Source organism: Lactuca virosa, chromosome 4 (assembly GCF_052849685.1).
Source record: "Lactuca virosa cultivar CGN04683 chromosome 4, Lactuca_virosa_CGN04683_v6, whole genome shotgun sequence".
In the NCBI taxonomy this organism is placed as follows: domain Eukaryota; kingdom Viridiplantae; phylum Streptophyta; class Magnoliopsida; order Asterales; family Asteraceae; genus Lactuca; species Lactuca virosa.
In genome coordinates, this window is record NC_136429.1 from 356,902,005 (window position 1) to 356,927,649 (window position 25,645).

The following is a 25,645-nucleotide window of genomic DNA, read 5'->3' on the forward strand; positions in this document are numbered from 1 at the left end:
AAGGGAACAGATAAACTTTGACTTATATTTTTTCACTATTCACTCATCAAATCAAACACAATAATATGTTTTATAACATCAAGTTACTGATGCGTTTACGTATTATCAATGCATAACCGACTCGTAAACAACAACCCTTATATCTCCGTTTCAAGAATATAATATATTATCGTCTCAAAATTACTCATGATAAAATTCATGAAGTAATTCTCTGAGCGTGGGTTAATCCAATACTCAAAATCCCCATTTTTCAAGTACTCACGAACGTTGCAGCAAACCATTGCTATGTCTAAAACTCTTCAGACATTCTACAATCTAGTTCATGACAGTCTTAATTCGCTACTTACTTCCAAAAGTACGAGTGACTATGGATATTTGAATAATCCAATTATTCGGGAAGAGTAAAACACAATAATAACCTAATTAACTATGGTCTCAAAACTATTGAATATAAATAAAAATCTTATTAATTAATCACCATATTAATTAGACTTTATTCATTGTATAATTTTTCGAGTAATAAACTAAACACTTGAATTAAAAATCAGTCATGCCATGTTCTAAACATGCATACTATGTCTCTCTATGGTCCTTCCTTTGTGAACAGATCGATTGGACACTATTCCAATGATGCTCATTTCACAATTCCAAATTCTTGTCACTACTAGGATGTGTTAGAGTTCAACCTTTCATGCATTGATCTTCTGTAATGTAGAGGCTTCAAAGTCCTAGAGACTTAGCCAACGATGTTACAGAACATTCCATTTGAAGTTTGTTACTTAAAACAATTCCATGGTAACGAAGTCTCAAACTCAGAATACACTCCTTGAACACCTTCCTTGCATTATAGTCTCTAACTTCATGTATATTTCAATAACCAACTCCCACTATGGAAATATTTCCATAGTTCCATATGACCATCAATTCTGAACAAGTGTTACCTTCGCTCAGAATTATATCAATATGGTCCGTCCAAATAATATACTATACTTCCAACTGTCTATAAGCAACCAATCTTCTGTAAACTATTACTGACAGTTGTTTTACAACTTTAGTCACACCAAGTTCTAGCCCTTTTTCCTCTCAATGCCCTAGACATATGGAAAAATCAAAACAAGTGAATATTATAGCATATGTAATCGATCCTATATTCGAAGCATATAGGACTTGATTGATAATGTCTTATACAAAGACCTGATATTTGCTCAGTTTCTCGCTATAATATTTCCATATATTGAATTGCCTATGTTGAATCATTTCAACACGATATTCATATATGTCCAAGACCAAGTTCCATCAAAACCTTCAATCTAAACTTTTAGATTTGAAATGAAGTATGAATGCCCTCTCCCTTAAACTTTACTATAGAGAAACAATTTCCAAACTTTGCAACTTGGAAATTTGTAAACTTTGTTTCCGACAAATAGTATTTCCAACTTGCAACACTTAGCATAACAATTATGCTCCCACTAGCATAACAATTATGCTCCCAATATCACAATAATTGTGCTCCCACTAGCTTTGACATGTATCCTGAAATCAAATGGACTTCCAGAAATCAACATTATTGACTTTCTTACCAAAGTACAACTTTCTGGTACGTGATACTTCGATAAGTCTTTAGACAGACTTCTCAAGCTTATACACCATCATTAGATAACATATGTGTTTGTTTAAACCCTTTCAGAACTTATAGCTATAAGTCTTGAAATTTCAAACTGTTCCTTGCCATTTCTCACAATTCGAACTATGAAAAGGGATGTCGTAATCATATTGCGAATATGAGAATGCAATTATCACAACTGCTGACCATAATCATATTAACCAGATTTAAGATCTACTAAATGTTTCCTCATAATCATTTTCATGAATTAGAGCGAAACCTTTTGCCACCTAGATTTTCTGGTGTATGCGTTCCCATCCATGTGAATCTATCATTTCCAACCTACAATAATAAGACAAGGTTTATGACAAATTTAAATTCTAATTTAACTTTCATGGACTGAACCTTACTTGTTCTTAATTTCTTGCCTTCTAGTAGCACAAGGGCCTACCAGTGCTTCCATGTTGTTTAAGCAACTCACCCATATTGATCAATGTGCTTTCACTAACCAACATGCTCTACCTTTAGTAGTCAAATGTGAACCATAGAACCCATAAGAATTGCCAACTCAATTGGAATGGGAACAAAAATAAGAATGTGCTAATTTAACACGATAAGTTATCAATCTCAGGTCGTGTGCTAGTGATAACTAAAAGGTTTATTCTTGATTGACTCCTGAAACTCTTCAAGATCAATAAGACTGCCACTGACTTCTTGACATATAAGTTTCTTTCTTCAAGGAACATTCCTTGACGAACTAAAACAAATATTCAAAAGTTAGTGTGATTTTCCATCAACATTTCATGTAACTGGTTTTAGTTTATCCTTTGTTTTAACCAAAACATCACAACTACCAATTCCAAATGTGCTAGAGTAAGAAAACATTATTACTCCACATTTCATGAGGTGTTATAAACCTAATTAGTACAAATCAAGCTTCAAGATACGATTTATAGTTACTAGAGTATGAATTAATTGAATACGAAGTATGACTGATCTCATGATGAAACCATTTCAACAATATCCGATTCCTCTTCTTAGTCAAAACAATTGCATTAATATGTTTGTTAGTTGCATTTTGTGCACATTTTCGCACACCTTTTTAGCCCCTTTTGTGCACCCATTTAGCATAGTTGTTTTACATTTTTTTCTTGCATTTCATCAAAGTCATGTTAGTCTCTAGAACAACCTTATTTGCATTCTTTTATGGTATTTTTAAGTAAACTGGAGGTGGAAACACGCTTTGGGAGGTATCGGGAAGCATATATGAAGATTCCAGGATAATTGGATGCAAAACGGAAAAGTTGGAAAAATTAAGATTGGACCTGGAAGCAGGAGCATACACAAAGCGTGTTAGATTTGTACTGAAAAGTGAACACGGGTCGTGTTTAACCAAGAATAAGCTGTTGACCATTGTGAACACAACCCGTGTCAGTTTAGCCTATTTTGACATTGGTCGTGTTGGTACAGCTGAGCATTTTTTGAGCATTTTACTTTAGAAGAAGACCCGAAAATGGCATGCCAATTTCCACTCAACACGACCCGTGTTGATTTACCCTATTTTGACACGAGGCGTGTTCGACCCAAAACTAACTTTTGGCAGTTTTTCCTATCTTTCATATTACGGGATTTGGGTCATTTTGAGGGGCAGACTTCATTTCCAAAGCATGGGAGAAGGGCAATTTCGAAGGTTTTTGCAAGTTTTTGATTGTAATCATTTGGAAACATTTTCCTTGGATTTGTAAGTCTCGTATGCAGATTATTTCATCTTTTCTAGACTTATTGATTGTTCTAGTCATGTGTGCCTTGAACCCTAGATTCTCCAACTTTATGTCCTGACTTTTGGCTGTGATTTCATCATGTGATTTGATATTTGTTTCTAATTTCTATCTAGTGAATTTGATTTCGTTTCAATCAAATGTTTGATTTAATTTTTGTTCTTATTGGCCATTTGAATTAGGGTTAAATTATTCAAGTTATCTATTTTGCAATATCCGTAATTGTTTTGTGAAATAGATCAAGTAACAAACACTAAATTGAATTCTTTAGAATAAATCTAGTGTAAGTCATATTCATACATTATTATGCTCCTGAGCTTGTGAGGAGTATTGAATGTTTTTGGGAACATTCGCATAAAGTTTAATGCAATCTTTCAACCTAACTCTAAGAGCTTGTTTAGATTGGATTGATAAGGTTATGATTAATCAAAGAGCCTATTTTGGTTAATTAACGTGGTGAATGGAAAATGTTAGAGCTTGTTAACACTTTCAAGCACCGATTTGGGTAGAATTGAACAAATATCATGTCATCTTGGAATCACATTGCTAAATCATTATACATAGAGTTGGAGTCTTTCATAAATTCTGAATTTATGAAAGTTAGTTAACATCTTTCTTGTTTCTTCAATATTTTACTTGAATATTTGCTTACAAAACCCCCTTTTATTTTTGGGTAACCAAAGTACCTGGCGCAAAGAGGTATAAACTGCTTGTCCCGTGTCTCTGTGGTTCGACGTTGCTTGCCTTGTACTACATTTTAGTGCAATATAACAGTGTTCTTATGGAATATATTGTAGGGAAATCTTCAGAAAGTTCCCAATATTTTTGAAAAAGTTACACTTTAGTCCCAATATATTTTTTTTGAACGAAAAAGTCCTGAAAGCCGGCAAAAGTTTGCAGTTTGGCCCTTTTTGACCGGTTGAAACTGGTACCAAATTAATTTGGGACTATTTCGTTAACTAACCCAAAATATTGGGACTTTTCTTTAAACAAACATATTAGGACTAACCCTTATTATTATTATTATTATTATTATTATTATTATTAAAAATATAAATAAGAATACTATTTTTTTTAACTTGTATTATTAATATTGTTAATAATACATATAAATGCATTTAAATGAAAAAAATAATATTAATGACATTGTTTAAGGATGGAGGTGGAGGGGATGGTGATGCTTTTAGCATTGAAATCATGAATGTCTGCTTGTATATTTTTACTTTGTATATGATCCTTTCATATTTGTTATTATTGTTTTCATTTCAGAATATTAATACTTAACAATTTAAAATAAATTGCATATTTGTAAAATTGTTTATAAATAGTTTAAGGTAAAATGATTTCTCACTTTGTATATAAAATTGTTAAAGGATGAAGGATTGCTTTCCAAATCCAACAAATCCACTACAAACATCTACATAGGTAGCCCATATCAAAATTCAAAAGTATTAATTACAATATCTTGTTTAATAAAAAGTAATAGGAATAATTCAAAAGTATTAATCAAAATTCAAAAATATTAATCCAAAAAACATATCATATGACTTTTTATTAAACAATATATTGTAATTATTACTTTTGAATTTTGATATGGGCTACCTATCTATGTAGTTGTTTGTAGTGGATCTGTTGGATTTGGAAAGTAATCATTCCACCTTAAACAATTTTATATACAAAGTGAGAAATCCTTCTACCTTAAACTATTTATAACAATTTTACAAATATGCAACTTCATTTAAATTGTTAAATATTAATATTTTGAATTGAAAACAATAATAACAAATGTGAAATGACCATATACAAAGTAAAAATATACAAACAAAATTTATGATTTCAATGCTAAAAGCATCACCATCTCCTCCACCTCCACCTTTTCATTTAAATGCATTTGTATGTTTTATTAAAAATATTAATAATAACAAGTTCAAAAATTAGTATTCTTATTTATATTTTTAATAATAATAATAATAACAACAACAACAACAACAACAACTAGGTGAGGAACCCTGCTTTGCGGGGTATGGATTTGGACAGCTGCGATCATTTTGGCCGGTTCGTTCTTGTCATCGATAGAAAGGATTACATAGGAATTTGGATTTTTAAGATAATACATAGAAAAAAAACTGACCACACCCCAAAATCAAGGTTAATTATTTAAGTGCAACAATTATTCATTTTGCATGGGCCAATAAAATCCACTTACTCATCTAATATTACAAACAAACAGAGCAAGCAAAATAGGTTAAATGCATGAAACAACAATGTACTTCTGTTGATAAGTTTACGACAACATCTTACTTTCTCTACTCCTATAGCAAATACTTGCAGAAAGAAAAGAAATATATGAGTACAAAAGAATGTTTTAAATAATAAAATTCACAAACCCCAAATCGGGTGGCTAAATTTCAACTTTACATAGTCAAACCCGATGACCTCTGTGTGTATAAATACATGCCAATATGCTATTTGGTCTCACATTTGTAATTGCTTGTGACTCGATCAAAAAAATTCTATAAATGTATATTTTTTCTTAAAGTAGTCGACCTTGAAGAGTAGCAAAACATAAACACCATTTGATCAAAAAATAAAAAGTGTACGCTTATAAATTTAAAGTATATTATAGCTCAATAATTATACATAATCGTTTACCTCGATGGAAGTTCATACATCTTGTAACTTTGGTTTAAAGTTAACTGTCACAAAAATGTTGACAAATCATAAAATAAACAATAATCATGTTTAGAAAAATAAAGCGTAATTGATTACACGACGGAAGTGTACAAATAGACTGCAATTACAACTTATTGCACTTACCGTTGACTTTCCCTAACTTCTATTCTATTGCCTAACCGAATTAACGGAGTGTGGTTGATCACCTAACAAATACCCCAAAAAACAACCATTAGTAGCAATGACAACTGAAAATCTGTTATCTGTTCTTTCTCTTACGGTCCTTATCTTTGTATATTAGTGAAATAACTGCCAACATATTTTTTTTTTGAAATAACTTGTTCGTTATAACTTAGATTACATTTATGTTTGCTTTCGAAGTAATTCTAATAATACTTTCTTTCCAAAAACAAACATACCTGACAAATTCATCAATCATCTCAGCTTTCCTTTTGTGTATATCTGCCACTGCATTAAATTCCCCTATTGCATCTTCGGATCTTGGATTGTAAACATATGCAGCAATGCAAATGTCATTTTATCTTCTCATCATCTCATTAAAGTGACCTTTCTTCCATTCCACTGTAATGCCCGTGTTTCTAGGCTAGGCATTAATATTGACATGATAGTCTAGGTTAACCTTTGTGACTCATTTTGGAGAAATGAAAAGGAATTATGTGAAAATTATGTGTTTTATGCTTAATTATTAGGATTTAATTAATTAAGATTAAAAATGAGCGTCAAAAATAAAATATTAGATAAAGCCGATATTTATTAAGAAATATGTAGTGGTCGTGACAAGGATTACGGATATATAAAGAATGCCGAAATCCGAGTTATAACGAACAAGTTATGACCTGTCGAAGTTTCGCGACAAACCGGCACGGTGCCGAATGTCGTAAAAAGTGAGTTTTTGATAAACTACTTTTTGGCCTTAGTGATCTAAACGAAACTCGTAGTATTCGTTAAACCGAGAAGTTCGATAAAAAGAACGCCCAAATCTGACTTCGTATGAGGAAGTTATGATTTTTTGAAGTTTCAGCTTAGCAGTAGACAGCTAAAAACTCGAATTTTAGATCGAGTGATTTTTAGCCGACACAACCTAAACGATAATCGAAGGTCTCGTAAATAGTAGCACAACGGTAAAAAGTCTGACGAAAACGGACGTCGGATGAAGAGTTATGAATTTTTAACGGATTTCCTATCCCGGTCTGTTAAAAATAATAATATAAAAATTAAAGTCAAGATTAGCCGACGAAGTATAAACGAAAGTTGTAGAGCGTAATTTTACCTACGCGTGCATATAAAGAACGTCAAAATCGGAGCTCGTATGCGAAAGTTATGATTTTCACAAGTTTTTGGCACAAAAATCAAGAAAATGTGGAAAACCGGGAAATTTCGCTGAGTCACCTCGGACACGTCATCCGTCGCATGCGAGGCCTCCACGTGGAACCTTCTGATAGGACCGAGCTTCGCGTGTCGTCTTCTGATTGGACCAAGTCTGCGGTCCACTCGCATTCGGACAGCCTCGCAGGAGACACCCCGCGGAGGCTCCTCGGACACCCATTCGCATACGTGTACACTTCTTATTGGACCGAGGCTGCTGACCAATCCGAAGCTCGCAGCTGACCAATCCGAGCCTCGTCCTGCTGCCACCTAGTCCGAGCCTCGCAGACGCGTGCCCTTCCCTCCTCGGTTCGGATCCAAGCCTCGCTACTATATATAGTAGTGGCTGCGAGACTTCCCGGGTAGAATCCGAAATTTGCCACTTTTCACCCACTTTTCATCTTTTTTATCATTTTGACTTCCCCCGAAGCCCCGGTATCATTTCTAAAGCTCGAAATACGTTCCGAAGTTCCCGAAGACCCGGAAAATTTATCTTTTCGGTTTTGAAGCCCGACCTTTCGCAGAGCCCGGTTTCTCAATAAAACTCTCGGTTTTATTAGAAACGATCGTTTTAGGAAACGAATTGCTGCCCGATTTTCATTAAATCAGGTGAGTGTGTAGTCACTTTCATCTTACACATAGATATGAAGTATTTTATATAAAATACGTGCTATGTGTATATATGTTGTTTGTTTATTCGAGATGAGTGTTGAATGAATGTTTTATACATGTTTAAAATGATTTAAAATGTATATATATTTTATCTTCAAATATGTTGGGTAAAACATGGGTAGATAAAGTATGAGGGATAAAAGTACAGTATAGATGTACGTTAGTAGCTATGAATTTAGTGCAGTATAGATGTACGTTGGCAGCTATGGATTTAGTGCATGTTGTGTAAACATTGGCGATGATGTGACTTCGTGCCTATTTGACATAAATTGCCGAGGGAAAGCAATGTTGTCACCCCGATGTTTGTTTTATTTGACATAAATTGCTAAGGAAAAGTAGTGTTGTCACCACGTTGGTTGTTTTATTTGACATAAATTGCTGAGGAAAGCAATGTTGTCACCATACTGATTGTTTTATGTCAGGTGGTCTTATTTGACATAAATTGCTGAAGAAAACAATGTTGTCACCTATTATTGGTTGTTTTATTTGACATAAATTGCTGAGGGAAAAGCTAGGGGTGCAAACGAGCCAAGCTACTCGTGAGCTACTCGGGATCGGATCGTTAAAAGCTCGACTCGAAATCGATTTTAAACGAGCCCGAGCCGAGCTCGAGCTTAATATTAAGCTCGTTTCTTAAACGAGCTCGAGCTCGAGCCTATGTCATTAAGCTCGATTAGGCTCGCGAGCCTAAACGAGCCTTTATATAATATAATTTATTATTATTTATATATATTAAAATAAAAACATATTATGAGAATTATGGATTTAGGATATTAGTAAACGAGCTTCTTAACGAGCTCGAGCCGAGCTTAAGCTTATTTAGGCACGTCAAATAAAAAGCGAGTCGAGCCCGAGCCCGAGCCGAGCTTGTATAATTCTTTACGAGCTCGAGCCGAGCTCAGTACAAGAAAGCTCGAATCGAGCCGAGCTCGAGCCTCAAATAACTTAAACGAGCCCGAGCCGAGTCTGGCCAGGCTCGGGTTCAGCTCGGCTCGTTTGCACCCCTAGGAAAAGCAATGTTGTCACCCCGGTGTTTGCCTTATTTGAAATAAATTGCTGAAGAAAGCAATGTTGTCACCTTATTGGTCGTTTTGTGTTAGGTTGTCTTGTTTGACATAAATTGCTAAGGAAAGCAGTGTTGTCACCACATTGGTTGCCTTATTTGACATAATTGTTGAGGAACCCCCGAAGCAAAGTTGTCACCCCTAATGAAAATCCTTAGGCTAGGTCCCTTGTGATAGTTGTTCTAGGGACGTAAGGTGAGGATAACGGGAATGGGTAATTAGGGTCAATTTGGTTGATTGATTGATGTTTAAGCATAATAAATTATGTATTGTGGGTTGAAAACCCTATATGCTCACCAGGCTTCCAAGCCTGACCCACTCAGCTTTTTATATTACAGGTAGTGGACCCCGAGCATAGTCGGATGATGATGATGAGTAATTTTTGGATTATAGGCCAGTAGTTATAAATAACTGTTGTAAGGCTTATAATGTCTTGTTTATGCTTTTGATCTGTATCGGAACATGACATCCCGAGGTTTTGATATAAAAGGAAATTATATATTTCTTAAAGAAAGGTTTTGATAAACTTTTATCATGTTTTGTTTTGGGGACCAATTCCGCAACATCTTTTAAAAAGATTTCTCTGATTTTATTTTAAAAAGCATAAATTAAATCGGTCTTTTCTGGCCGAGAAATTAGGGGATGTCACATCCACAACTTGTATCACCGGTCATCGTACCAGCTTTTGTTGATAACATCACATTATTAGATACATAACTTCTTTTTGTTAGGTAATATTTTTCATATTCTAAGTTGATTGAAAAAAGAAGGAATTAAGCTACCTCGGTATAATCAACGCCATAACCACCAAATCTTTGTAAATGGAGTTACCATCGTCATCTAGGCAAATGAGTCCTACGGAATCAATAACTTCTCCATGGTTGATAAACACCAAAAGAAAGAAAAAGTAAAAAATTAGAAAAGCAGTTGTCTTAGAAGAGGGTTTCCATTCAACTAAGAAACTCATAATAATACAATTAAGATCATATTCAACATATTTACAAATTAAAGTTAATCAGAAAATGTCCTGACAAACTCCAAGAAAAATGTAAAGACAATCATGAAGCATGAAGAAAAGGAAAATGGTGTAAAAAAGAGGAAAGAGATGTCTTTGCAGACCTGATTCATATTCCAAAAAAAGGGTACTATGGCATTACTATGTTCTCTAGGTGTTGAATTTATGAGATTATCGTATATATTTGATTAGTTACACAGCCAAAGTCGTGTTTTTCAAAAGACCCCAAAACACACGAACGTAACAAAAAAAAAAAGAATCAAGAGCTAATCTTACAATTGTTTTAGGAAGTGATTTGAGGTTCTAATGATCTTACAAATAGTAATAACTATAAAAACAATAATAATAATAATAATAATAATAATAATAATAATATATTTTATAAGACAGAATACCCTCTTGATCCATGACCTCCAGACTCATGAATCTGCTTCACCCTGTCAACATAATCTTCTGGAAGAGTCTTTGTGGTAGAAGGTTCTACATACGTGATTGCCATGTCATCATTAGAGATTTAAAAATAGAAAGCAAAATTAATAGTTTAAATATACAGTGTAAACAGAAAGTGTCGTGTCAATCACGTGCATGGTGTTGTTCAGGTCGGAAAAGTGCATAAAAATTCTAGAAACTGTATCTTTTACATATGATTATAAATTATAAGTGATAAGAATCAGTATTCACCATACAAGAATCATTACAAATGAAGAATAATAAAGCTATCTGCTTTGAACGTAATTGTTTGTTGACATTTCCTCAAATCTGTAATAAAAAAAAAGTATTATAATTTATACACATTATAAAAAAGCTTATAGTTGATAATTGACTATATTACCCCATTTGAAGGAAGCATCCGACCACATGAAGCAACTCCACGAGTTCTTCAGTCCTCTTTTTTTTTTTTGTCTGTGAGCAGGAATGTATAGCCATATCTTAAAAAAAAACGGGAATGAATTTCAGATCAGACGGCCTAGTAAACATGACAATGAAATGGAATGGTTCATTCCATTCCATTGTTCTTTGAATTCCATCATATTAAAAAGGAGAATCAACACCTGTATTTTGACTACTTTCCGGAAAGTCAACTTTGACTCCTTTGAAAGGTCCTCAATGTGATTTCAAAGTAAAACATATTCATCTTCACTGCCATATTCATATCCTTCACATTTCTTTTGTTGCATTATCCCAAAAGAATGTGGCTTATTTTTTTTTTCAAATGACACTGTTGCTAGTTACACAAATTTAACCGTTTAATTTAAGATAAAGGAAAGAATGCAAACTAACCATATCTCTTTTGCATTTTCATGTTCAGTTGCATGCCATATCTCTGTTCCAAATACCGTACTGCAACATATTTAGCATTTGATTACGATATTTTCAATCAATTATATACCAATAAAATGGCATCGAATCCAATAAACTGATATGAAATCCGGTTATGAAATCATAAAGAAAAACAGGAAAAGTGAGTCAGGCATTTCATCGAATACCTGGTGGCCAGAACTTTATCCCCAAATGTAAACATCTTAGTTTTATGCACATTTCCTCCGGTTGCAATTGCATCAATGCAAGTTCCACCATCTCTACCTTTTGCGAATCTGAAACCATAAGTTTGCTCAATCTCTACCTCATACCCTTCATACCTTTCTTCTTCTTCTGTCGCCGATTCTTCTGGTCCATTGTCCGACGATGCCCTAATCAAAGGGACCAAAATCCAAATCAAACTTGATAAACATATAATTTGTAAACCAGATGGAATTCAAATAACAATGGAAATCCGAAGTGAACCATATTCATCTTCACTGTCGTTGGGATCCTCTTTTGGAATTTCATGATGCTGCACTTTCATGGGCGAGGAAACATCGACTGCTTCTTCAATCTTCTGAAACCCTTTCGATTTTGTTTCGGTCACTTTCTGGAGATCGGGAGTTACATCAGTGGTGGAAAAATAATTTTTGCATCTGAACAATAGGGACCCAATTAATCCGGTGGCGGTGTATAGCAGCGACCCTAATATATGCATAGCCTTGACGCCGATCTACAAGGAGAATAATGACTTTTTTTAAAAAGATTCACATATAAGAAAACTGAAAATGGTTAAAATCATCAACCTATAATAACAAAACTGGAGGAGAGAAAGATGGTACCTAAAGATACAGATAAATAGAAGATGATGAGAAATAGAATAGGTGGAGGGATATTTGGCACAAAAAAGAAACGTAAGGTTTTGTAAGTGTTTCGTAGCTGAGATTCACGTCGCGATAGCTGCGGATCGATGGGAGATGACGTCGCAGATGAAGCACCAGTGGCGGTCTTCGCTCTCCCTCGCTGCTTGGGGGCTTCCTCGTTCTTCGGTGTGATGAGCTGGTTTCCGCCTACGGCGGCGCTGGTGACCACTGTCACAACAATCGCTCCATGTCGGGTAAATGATGGAGGTATTGACTGACTAAAGCAGGGTTGGTGAATTTTTAATCAACGCAAAATCCCAGACTGAGAAAGGATCGAGAGGAGAAGAATAATCGAGATGAAGCTGTAAACCCAGACGAAGAGTTGAGCGGAAGAGACTTCTGAATAAGCTTGAGTGAAGATATTTGATAAGAGAGGCGGTGGGAAGATCCGGAAACGGATAACTCCAACAATGAACAACACGTGTATAAAAGAACGTACATAATTCTATAAAATGTCCGACTACAAAAACCAAGCCGAAACTGTAACTAAACCCATAATAAAGGGACCATTTCTGCCAACCCCTTAGGAACTTTACTGTTCCTAAACGTGCACAACTTTAATATATATATATATATATATATATATATATATATATATATATATATATATATGGAAAAGTTCAATAGAGAACCATAATTATTGGTTCTTCAAGGAACCAAATCTTATTTTCAATTTCTAGAGCTTATTCTTTATCGAAAAAAAAATCTAAAAATATTTAAATTCATATATTAACATTGTGAATGTGAAAAATATTTTTCGAATTCACCGTGTGAATCCGGATTCACATTGTGAATTTTCAAAGATTCACATTGTGAATTTGACGTAAAAAAAAATTCGAATTTGATATCATTGGAAAAAGGATAAAAAGTTATGAATTTCTGTATTTTTAGTTTTTTTTTTGATAAAAAATAAGTTCTAAAAGTTGAAAAAAAGATTGGTTCCTTGGTTTCTTGGTTAATTATGGTTCTCTATTGAACCTCACCCTATATATATATATATATATATATATATATATATATATATATATATATATATATATATATATATATATATATATATATATATATATATATATATATATATATATATATATATATATATATATATAATGGATTTGTTTGCCGAAAATTCCTAATATTTTTGTTTACAGAAAAGTCCCAATATTTTGGGTTAGTTTACGAAATAGTCCCAAATTAATTTGGTACCGGTTTCAACCGGTCAAAAAGGGTTAAACTGCAAATTTTTGCTGGTTTTCAGGACTTTTTCGTTCAAAAAAAAAAATCTTGGAACTAAAATGTAACTTTTCCGTAAATATTGGGACTTTTCTGACAATTTCCTTATATTGTACCCCTAACATTTGTTGGGTTTGACACACCTAACAAATTGGCGCCTTTTCCGGGGATACAATGTTACTAATTGTTTATGCCTAGATCTTTTTGTACAGGTACACCATAGTCAATTGACTCGGAGATAGAGAAGATTGCAAAGAGGTTATGGAAGCAAGCCAAGCTTCGTAAGAGGCGACCGGGTTCCAGGACTTCTTCATCATCTACCCCTCCAGTCATTAACTTTGGGAGGATATACCCTTCTAAAGTGTATCTACATCTGAAACAGAAACTCTCTCACTCTCACGCAACCATCCTCACCCAAAAGTACCACTCCACCCTCTTCACCTTCTCATAACATCCCAAACTCCACACCCACAGAAAATTCAATCCCTGCTCACACAATGGGAGACAACCCTGGAGGGAATCAAGGACCTCCAAATCCACCGCCCTAGAAAACCTTTCGCCAATGGGCGAGGCAAGAGGTAACTCAACAACCTCTTTGCATCACATATCCGGCAGCCACAAACCTTGAACTAAAATCTGGACTCATCCATTTACTCCCAACCTTTAGAGGCATTGAAAACGAAGATCCCCACAAGTTCCTAAATGAATTCCCTGTTATGAGTGCCGATATGAAACCACACAATGTCACGGAAGATCAAATCAAGCTTAGGGCATTCCCCTTCGCGGTGCAATATGCAACAAAAGATTGGATTTATGAACTCCCACCGGGGACGGTTACTACATGCGTGGATCTTGCACGGTTATTCCTAGAAAAGTATTTTCCAGAAATAAAAGCTTCAGCCTTGCATGGGGAAATTATCGGAATCAAGCATAAAAAGAATGAAGCCTTGCATACCTATTGGGAAAGGTTCAAGAAGTTGTGCACCCTTTGTCCAAAACATGGAATTTCAGAATACAACCTCCTTCAATACTTTTGTGAAGGCATGTTTCCATGGGAAATGAGGCTTCTTAATGCTTCAAGTGGAGGATCTATTGTTGATAAAACCCCAACATAAATTCGGCAATTGATAAGGAATATGGCTGAAGAGTCAAAGCATACTTCTCAAGAAGATGAGTGGTATACGGATGCACCCCGAGGTGTAAAAGAAGTCCAAACTCCTCAAATTGAAGCTCAATTATCTGAGCTTACAAATATGGTAATGATGCTAGCTAAAGATAAACATGTGCAGCCCACACCCTGTCCTTAAGAGGGTATTCTGGGTCAAATCAAAGAGAATACGAGCAGCCACGGGGTGACCAAAGATGGAAAAACAATCAAGGTTAGGGAGGAAATCAACAGGGGAGTTTTCAACAAAGACCACCATTTCCTCAACATCAACAAAGGCCGCATTTTCAACCTCAAAATTTCCAGCCAAGACAACCACAACAACCACCTCTACAAACAAATTCATCAAGCATGTCATTAGAGGATATTGTCAAAAGCCTTGCCACTAGCACTCAAAGCTTCCAACAAGAAACCAAGGCTAGCATAAAAATCTTAGAGCAACAAATGGAACAACTTGCTCAATCCGTGATCAAGATGGAATCACATGGAAAACTACCATCTCAAACCGAGAAGAACCCGAAACACAATGGATGTGCCATTACCTTAAGAGGTGGAAAAAGCTATGATAGATCAAGATAGCCAAATGAAGAAGAAGAAGAGATGGAGATTGAAGTGGAAGAAGCTATCAAAGAGAATGAAAAGAGTGATACTTCAAATCCAAAGAAGCCAATCGACACCGAAGCAAAAGTCACTCCAGCACCATTTCCTTCAAGATTAACAAGCACAAAGAGAGAGCGGGAAGACGATGAGATCATGGCAATGTTCCGAAAGGTTGAAATCGATATCCCTCTTTTAAATGCTATTAAAAAAATTCCTAAATATTCTATGTTCCTTAAGGAACTTTGAACATCTAAGAAAAAGCTCAAAGGAAATCAAACGGTGAAAGTAGGAGAAAACGTGTTCGCCGTGTTCCAAAAATGGCTACCAAAGAAATGTAAGGACCCAGGTGTATTCACGGTTCCTTGTAAAATGGGTAACCTTTTTGTGCCACGTGTCATGCTAGATCATGGGGAATCAATTAATGTTTTACCCAATTCAAGCTATAAAACAATGGGAATTGGACCTTTAATAAAAACCGGAGTCATAATTCAACTTGCCAACCGATCTTTAGTACACCCAAAAGGTGTATTGGAGGATGTGTTAGTGCAAGTCAATGAACTTGTATTCCCTGCTGATTTTTATGTTTTGGATATGGGTGATGACAACACCACACAATCGAGCTCCATACTTTTGGGGAGACCTTTCATGAGTACCGCAAAAACAAAAATAGATGTAGCAAATGGTACTTTGTCTATGGAGTTTGATGGTGAGGTTATCAAGTTTAATATCTTTGAAGCTATGCGTTATCCTAGTGATATTCATTCCTTAAACTTCATAGATGTTATTGATTCATGTACTAATGATTGTTTTGAGTTGTCAAGCCAAGATTTGCTAACCACCATCTTGAGCAAGCATTTTGATGAGACATGGATCAAGAATCTAGATGACAAGTATACTTTGGAGGATGAGTTGATTGAAGCAATCAAATCTTTGGAAAAAGCGCAACCTATGAGAGTTGAACCACCCCGCATGAAGCTTAAAAATTCTGATCCAAAACTCCTTCCTTCCATAGTACAACCACTGATTCTTGACTTGAAGACTCTTCCTGACCATCTCAAGATTTGGGCGGTTTTGGGACAAATGTGGACCGAGCTCATCATGTCATTTACTATGAATCCAAGACCCTTGATAATACACAAAGCAATTATACCACAACATAAAAAGAGTTGCTTGCTATTGTCTTCGTACTAGAGAAGTTCCGAAAATATCTCCTTGGGACTAAAGTGATTATCTATTCGGACCATGCAGCGATAAAGCATTTACTAACCAAGAAAGATGCGAAGCCGAGGTTAATGCGGTGGATGTTGCTTTTGCAAGAGTTAAATATAGAGATTAAGGACAAAAGTGGGAAGGAGAATTTAGTTGCAGATCACCTTAGCCGTATTGTATCACCCGATGATGGTACACAAATCCGTGACATATTTTCGTATGAGCACTTGTTCGTGACCAAAGAAGCACCATGGTATGCGGACATTGTCAACTACTTAGTCACGAAAGCGGTATGTATGGGATGAGACATAGCTTTGGAAGTATTGTGCAAACCAAATGATTTGAAGGTGTCCATACTTAAATTTTTGTCATTCCTCTGCTTGTGGAGGTCATTTCAGACCTCAAAGGACAGTGTGACAACTCGTTATTTTTATTAGTCAAACATGTCAGATAAAAGTCAATTTTGTTTGTTTTGTTAATTTATTAAAGTTAAATTAATAATCCTAATTTGCATAAACCTTTTTTTATAAAGTGTTGAAAGAATTAAAAGTAAAAAGACTCCAACCGAGAACCTCGCAACATCAGACCTTCGGACCGAAAACTCTTTTCGGCTGAAAACCCTCGCAGTGGTCACTATCTCGGACCGAAAATCGTTTTCGATCGACAACCCTCGGTACTATCATCTTGGCTCACAATCCCATGCAAGTGTCATTTCATGTCATCTCCTCCTATAAATAGCTTTGACCAAAAACAATCCATCACTCTTACACTTTCCAGCCGAAAACTCACCCCTTTCCATTCAAGAACACAAACCGAAAACTTTATTTCTCTCTCAAGTATCATGCGAGAAACATTAGTATCTTCATAGGATCATACCGATCTCATCAAGTGTTCTTCATAGTTTTCGAAATCATCATCCAATCTCCTTAAACCCCAACCGAAAACACCTTGATCCTCTTGGTTTGACGAATAACACGAAGAACACACTTGAATCATCATCTGACTGAAAACACAAAGGCTGACCGAAAACTCCCAACAGCCTCCCGATTTACTTCTAACACTCCTTATTGTAAGTAAATCTTACATCTTAGACTATTTCCTTAACATAATTTCCACTATATTCGCTAATTATATACATATATATATTGCGTGAAAATACTATTAGGACTCGGTTTTGGTACGGGATCTAACTTGTGGAAATTACTCTATTACACCGTATCATCACTCGAACACTCACATAAGGCGAGTTCATACCCCTGTGTTTTATCACTTTTTAAACGCTTTTAGGGGGAGAATACAAGTAGAACACAAAATATTTGTGTTAACACTCATATGCGATTACAAACCATTTTTAAGGTATTAATTTTTTTTATAAACTTATTAAACTATTTTAAACTGTTTTCAAACTGTTAAATTGTTGTTTTTATCAAACCATATTCATATATATCTTTAAGTATAATTAGGATTTAAACCTTAATTATACATGCCTAGTATATATATGAGTATTAAAGTTATTTCAATAACATTGTCAATCGTTTTAAGTACAAACATAGCATTTGGAAACTATAATAGGTATAGTTTTGATATCCATTCACACTATTATCTAGTTCAATGATACATTAGATAAATCAATACATAAGTACCAATTCTTTTCATTTACAAGTACATTATTCATTTACAAGAACAAGAAAACATATACAAACTATACGTAAACAAGTTAATACTAGAATGTGAGATACTACTTTAGGGTACTTATTAAAGTTCTGGCTAAGTCCTATTTTATAACTAGAGTCTCCTGGAGGGAGAGCATGAATTTGTGTATAGATCTATACAGGACTGACAATCCCGCACCTTGGCTGTTAGCTATAGTTGGACCAGAAGGTCTACGGGTAACAAATGTCATAACTTTTCGACGCCTGAAGAATGTCGTGTAGAATACTAGTCAATTTAGGATGGTTATAATCTAATTCACATTAAGCATTAACTAAACAATTCGGTTTACTAAACAAACATTACTTCAGTGGTTTTATTATAAGTAATAGGACTACCTATAATTACTTTCAGAACTATTACACTATAGAGTTCATCAAATGCAGTACACTATTTTCTATCAAAGAAAACATACATTTATGGAAGACACACTCTCACACTATTTCAGAGTACAATAACATACAAAACATTTTGGTCTTAAGGCCTAAGACTGCTTTTCATTTAAATAGAGAAAATATGGGATTTTTTGGGGAACACACTATCATTTCCATGGAACAAATACAAACATTAAATACTAAATGCTTATGAACTCACCAACTTAAATGCTGATACTCTCTTTTCAAAATAACTTGTATTCTCAGGAAACCAGTAGACAGGTACACTCACCCAGGTTTTTGAGAAGACGAAGCTTATTCAAGACTCTGCTTTTATTTTGCTATACATTTTTGGTGTCTTATAAACAATACTCAGAACACACATGTATTAACTATATTTTAAATACAATGGATGTTGTTGCTTGTTTTACTATTATGCAATTGTTATGATACTGTACATGACATCCTCCGCCCCCGTATGTTTCCGCCATTCCGGTTTGGGGGTGTGGCAGATTGGTATCAGAGCATTGTTTATAGTGAACTAAGTATATCAAACCATAAAAAGATATACAACTATAATTGCTATGGGGCTGAAATGCTCTGACTAAAAGTATACTTTTAAAATTTAAGTATTTTTATAAAAAGTATACTTACATACATGCATACATACTAGATCAGTATTATAGCTAGAACAAAACAAAAGTATTATGATTGTTGAACAACACGAGTAGACCTTGGGATATATATATAATCATGTATGGGATTGATATAGCCTGATCAACTATATCTGTTCGAGAGGTGATTAGCATATGCCTAGGATTGGTCGTGGTGTTGTAACAAGTCTAAAAACTTACCAACTCTCACTACAAAGGAGCACTAGAACTTAACATAAATTTAAATACTATAGGAGTATTTATAACGTAATAACACCATCTGTAGATTTATTTATATTATATTTCTTACACCCCTATTCTCTTGTAGATATCATGGCTGGATTTCATATACTAGGAGACCCGCACTTTCCCAATCAGGGAAACGGAGGATGGCTCGAAGAGGAACTGGAAGACGACCCTGTAGCTCTAATAGAAGAAGACTCTGAAGAAGAGGATATTCAGGAAGACTCTGACTCGGAGCCAGAAGTTTATGATCCACCGCAAGTTGCTCAAAATCATAATCCCCTACAGAACTTCTAAGGCCCGACACCTCAGTGGGCAGTAAACTTACAGGGGTGGAGTCGTGAACAGGGTCAGCAACTTCCATATAATGGGGACCGAAGCTTCTACAACCTTAATGAGGGAGACTCAGCAGATAGAGCCCTCCCTGCGTTGGTACATCAAGTTGCTCGTAACAACGAGCAAGCGAGAGCAGCCATCCACCGAGTTGTGGAAGTTGGTGTTACCACGGTAGTCAACACAGTTCACCTCCGCCACCTGAATGAAGACCAAGAGTTAAACAGGAATCACACCGAGGCCTTGCAAAGGGAATTAACTGTCAACCGAGCCGAGGTTAGAGAACTTTGGGAGTGCCAGGTAGCATTGGAAAGGCGTTTGTTTGAAACAGAATGCCAATTAGCCAAATCCAGGGCTGAAACTAGTACCAAGCAGAACAACACTCCTTGCGAGTAGGGCATACTCTACTCACTATTTTGGATATAGATTAAGTTTGCACACCTACTTCAAGTTCAAATTTTCCGAACTCTATACATCTAATATACCAATGAATTTGGCATGCATTCTTTTTTCTTTGGAAAGATCACTATTAAATTCTTGATATTACCTTGCAAGTCATTACTTGTGGTAGACTTTATTTCAAACTCTTTGCAGGATACGTATTGAACCGGTGTATATTCGTCCAAAGTCTCCTGAGTTATAAACACTATCGAGCTCTTACCATCATTTTCATCTTTATAAACTCTATAGCTGAAAGATGTTGCCACGTAGATCAAATAGACGTGTCAACAACAATCCTCCAATAACTTCAACTCCACCACCGCCTCCACCACAATTCCATCTTGTAGTTTTCTAAGCTGCAGTATCCGCGGCTATGATAGTAGCCCTAACCCAAATCAACGCTAGTGGCACCAGTAGGGCTGGAACCGGTACCAACTCACATCATGGGGATAGCCATAGACATCCTAGGGAGTGTTCATACAAGGACTTCACTAACTGCAAACCCAAGACCTTTAATGGGAGTGGAGGGATCATTGCTCTATCGCAATGGTTCGAGAAAACGAAGTCGATCTTCGAGATCTGCTCCTTCCCTGAAGGTAGCAAAGTGAAATTTGTTGCCTGCACTTTCTCTGATAGGGCCCTCACATGGTGGAATAGCCATGTCAAGTCACTTACACTTATAGTGGCTAACTCAATGGGCTGGGAGAAATTAAAATATCTGATGTTGGGGGAGTACTGCCCGAGAGGCGAAGTACAGAAACTAGAGCAGGAACTTTGGAGCCTTACCATGACAGGCTCTGACATAGTAGCTTACACTACTATGTTTAGTGACCTAGCGGCGTTATGTCCAGGGATGGTCCCCACTGAATGTAAGAAGATTGAGAGATATATCTGGGGAATGTTACCTCCATTTCAGGGGAGTGTTTTGTCTTCAAACCCTTCTACATTCGATAGTGCCAAACGCTTGGCACAGAGACTCATTGACCATGGAGTTCGTTCGCACATAGCAACCCCTGTCCCCGAATAAACCAAAACAAACGACAACAAAAGGAAGTTTTGGGACAAAAAGAAGAAACAACCGGCACAGGACTCCACTAAGAAACAACAGATTGTGGCTGTCCGTGCTGCAACAACTCCTGATGCCCCTACACCAGCAAAGCAGTATGCTGGAAATCTGCCAAAATACAGAAAGTGCAATTTCCATCACCACGGACCCTGCCGGGAGATACAATATGTTAGCTGCAACAGGAAGCGGCACACTGCCCGTTTCTGTAAGGCAACGGTGAAACCGATCACCCAAGTTCCTGGTATTGGAACAGGCCTGCTACGGGTGCGGTGAAGTTGGGCACTTCAAGAGGAACTGTCCAAAGGCAGGTAATACTGGTGGAGTAGGAAGAGTTCTGGCGATAGGCCATGAAGAAGATATGGCAGATCCCATGGTGGTCACGGGTACGTTTCTCCTCAATAACTCTTATGCATGCATACTATTTGATTGTGGAGCGGAGAGGAGTTTCGTGAGCCACAAATTTAAACACTTACTCAATCAGCAACCACAAACACTAAAAGAAACATTTATCATAGAAATGGCTAACGACAAGATCGAGAGCACTAGCGACATATATATAGGATTCACCCTCAGTCTAGGTAGCTATTCTTTCCAAATCGACCTTATGTCGGTCTCAATAAAAAGTTTCGACGTCATCATCAGTATGGATTGGTTGAGTCCCCATCATGCAGACATCCTATGTTATGAGAAAGCCGTTCGCCTTAGCCTGCTGAGTGGTGGAACCTTAGTCGTTTATGGCGACAAACCAGGCACGAGCCTTCGAATCATATCGTGCATCCAAGCCCGGAAATACTTACGAAAGGAATACCATGCGTTCTTAGCTCACGTGGTTGATAGGACTCAGGAAGTGAAAGACATAAAGAGCATTCCCGAGGTCCATGATTTTCCCGACATCTTTCCTGAAGATCTTCCTAAAGTACCACCAGAACGCCAAGTCGAGTTCAGAATCGACTTGATTCCTGGAGCTATCCCTGTAGCCAAATCGCCTTATCGTCTAGCACCAACAGAGATGCAGGAACCATCCAGTCAACTGAATAAACTACTAAGCAAGGGCTTCATCAGACCGAGCTTCTCACCCTGGGGAGCACCGGTCTTGTTCGTGAAGAAGAAGGATGGATCATTCCGTATGTGCATTGATTACCGCGAGCTAAACAAACTGACCATTAAGAACCGATACCCTCTACCACGGATACACGACTTGTACGACCAACTTCAAGGAGCGAACTACTTTTCAAAGATTGACTTAAGATCTGGGTATCACCAGTTATGAGTTTTAGAGGAATATTTTCCTAAAACAGCCTTCCGAACTCGTTATGGTCACTACGAGTTTGTAGTGATGCCTTTCGGATTAACCAATGCACCCGCAATGTTTATGGATTTAATGAACAGCGTGTGTCGTCCTTACTTAGATAAGTTCGTGATAGTATTCATTGACGACATACTTATCTACTCATGCAGTAAGGAGGAACATAGTCAACACTTACGACAGATCTTGGAAACACTACAAATAGAAAAGCTTTATGCAAAGTTCTCGAAGTGTGAATTTTGGATTTGGAGAGTCAAATTCCTGGGTCACGTGGTCAGCGAAGAGGGAATTCACGTCGACCCTTCCAAAATCAAAGCCATTGAGAATTGGTCAGCACCAAGAACGCCTACGGAAATCCGTCAGTTCTTAGGCCTCGCTGGCTACTATCGCAGGTTCATACAAAACTTCTCAAAGATCGCAAAGCCACTCACCACCTTGACCCAGAAAGGTGTAACCTTTAACTGGGAAGAGAAACAAGAAAATGTGTTTCAAATACTAAAGCAAGCTTTATGCAGCGCACCAATATTGTACCTTCCAGAAGGAATAGAAGATTTCTTAGTCTACTGCGATGCTTCCAACCAAGGACTTGGTTGTGTTCTTATGCGACGAGGAAAGGTCATCGCCTATGCCTCAAAACAGCTTAAGACACACAAAGTCAACTACACTACTCATGATCTTGAGCTAGGAGCTATTTGCTCTGAAGATTTGGAGACACTACCTGTATGGTACGAAGAGCACTATCTTTACAGACCACAAAAGTCTTCAACATATATTCGACCAGAAGGAGCTCAACATGAGACAACGACGGTGGGTCGAGCTACTAAATGACTACGAATGCGAAATTCGTTATCATCCCGGTAAAGCCAACGTATTAGCTGACACCCTTAGTCGGAAAGAGTACTCAGGGCATAGAGTCAAAGCATTGACTATGACAATCCATTGACATCTGTCCACACAAATCAAAGAGGCTCAACAGGAAGCCTTGAAACCCGAAAATGTGACAGGTGAATCCTTAAGAGGAATGGACAAGAACTAAGAAGTCAAGGGTGACAGAGTTCATTATCTCATGAACCGGATTCGGACACCGAAGTTTGGTGGATTCAGAGACATAGTCATGAACGAAGCCCACAATACTCGATACTTCGTTCATCCGGGTTCAGACAAGATGTATCTAGACCTCAAGAAGTTATATTGGTGGCCAAACATGAAAGTAGAAATTGCTACCTTTGTGGGCAAGTGTCTTACTTGTGCCAAGGTTCAGGTAGAATACCAAAAGCCCTCAGGTTTACTACAACAACCAGAGATACCTTAGTGGAAGTGGGAACGGTTTACAATGGATTTTATAACCAAGTTACCCAAGACAACGGGTGGCCTCGATACCATTTGGGTTATCGTTGATAGGTTAACTAAGTCCACACACTTACTGCCGATTAAAGAAACCGACAAGATGCAGAAACTGACCAGAACATACATTAGAGAGATCGTACGACTGCATGGTATACCCATATCTATTATCTCTGATAGAGACAGTAGATTCACCTCAAGGTTCTGGCAATCACTACAAAAATCCCTGGGAACTAGGCTGGACATGAGTACAACCTACCACCCACAAACTGATGGGCAAAGTGAGAGAACGATCCAAACATTAGAAGACATGCTGAGAGCTTATGTGATCGACTTTGGTAAAGAATGGGATATCCATTTACCATTGGTCGAGTTTTCATACAACAACAACTACCATACCAGTATCAAAGTTGCTTCATTCGAAGCCCTCTATGGCCAGAAGTGTAGATCCCCTCTATGATGGGCTGAAGTGGGTGATACGCAGCTAGCTAAAGGACAAGTTCCTGACAGCACTCTCACTGGCCCAGAAATCATCAGAGAAACGACTGAAAAGATAGTTCAAATCCGTGAACGACTGAAAGCCTCTAGAGACAGGCAGAAGAGCTACGTAGACAACAGACGAAAACCCTTGGACATCCAGGTTGGTGACCGCGTTCTATTGAAGGTCTCACCTTGGAAGGGCATGATACACTTCCGAAAGCGTGGCAAATTGAATCCAAGGTATATTGGGCCTTTCGAGATTATCGCTAGAATCAGCCCAATAGCTTACAAACTCAAACTACCACAAGAACTTAACAACGTACACCCTACCTTCCACGTGTCTAACCTTAAGAAATGCCTATCTGATGAGACTCTTGTGATCCCACTCGAGGAAATCGAGATCAATGAGAGCCTCAACTTCATAGAAGAACCAGTAGAAATCATGGATAGGGAAGTCAAACAAAGCCGTATACCTATAGTGAAGGTTCGTTGGAATGCCAAGCAGGGACCTGAATTCACTTGGGAGCGGGAAGATCAAATGAAACAAAAGTACCCACACCTTTTTCCCTAGTCCACGTGTATCGCTTTAGACTTAATTTCGGGAAGAAATTCCCTTTAACGGGGGGATGATGTGACAACCCGTTATTTTTATTAGTCAAACATCTCAGAAAAGAGTCAAATTTGTTTGTTTTGTTAATTTATTAAAGTTAAATTAGTAATCCTAATTTGCATAAACCTTTTTTTATAAAGTGTTGAAAGAATGAAAAGTAAAAAAGACTCCAACCGAGAACCTCGCAACATTAGACCTTCAGACCGCAAACTCTTTTTGGCCGAAAACCCTCGCATGGTCACTATCTCGGACCGGAATACGTTTCCGACCGAGAACCCTCGGTCCTATCCTCTTGGCTCGCAATCCCATGCAAGTATCACTTCATGTCATATCTTCCTATAAATAGCTTTGACCGAAAACAATCCATCACTCTTACACTTTCCAGCCGAAAACTCACCCTTTCCTCTCAAGAACACAAACCAAAAACCTTATTTCTCTTTCAAGTATCATGCGATAAACATT

The 25,645-nt window shown here is 36.9% G+C and overlaps 1 protein-coding gene and 1 long non-coding RNA gene across 3 annotated transcripts; one reads left to right on the forward strand and one right to left on the reverse strand.

Annotated features, from left to right (window-relative positions):
- Window positions 1-10,585: 10,585 nt before the first annotated feature.
- Window positions 10,586-12,837, reverse strand: LOC145168967 (uncharacterized). Of its 2 annotated transcripts, XR_013742203.1 has the most exons (7): window positions 12,336-12,837; window positions 11,977-12,226; window positions 11,679-11,882; window positions 11,244-11,532; window positions 11,024-11,120; window positions 10,873-10,950; window positions 10,586-10,671 (listed from the first exon to the last, which is right to left on the reverse strand). It is a non-coding gene; the product is annotated as an uncharacterized LOC145168967 (long non-coding RNA). The 2 variants fall into 2 exon arrangements; XR_013742202.1 differs by having other exon boundaries at window positions 11,024-11,532.
- Window positions 12,838-15,414: 2,577 nt separating this feature from the next.
- On the forward strand, window positions 15,415-16,605 carry LOC145106262 (uncharacterized). Its single transcript, XM_079043272.1, has 2 exons — window positions 15,415-15,585; window positions 15,670-16,605. Exons 1-2 carry the CDS (start codon window positions 15,415-15,417, stop codon window positions 16,603-16,605), a joined length of 1,107 nt encoding a protein of 368 aa, XP_078899398.1.
- Window positions 16,606-25,645: the final 9,040 nt, after the last annotated feature.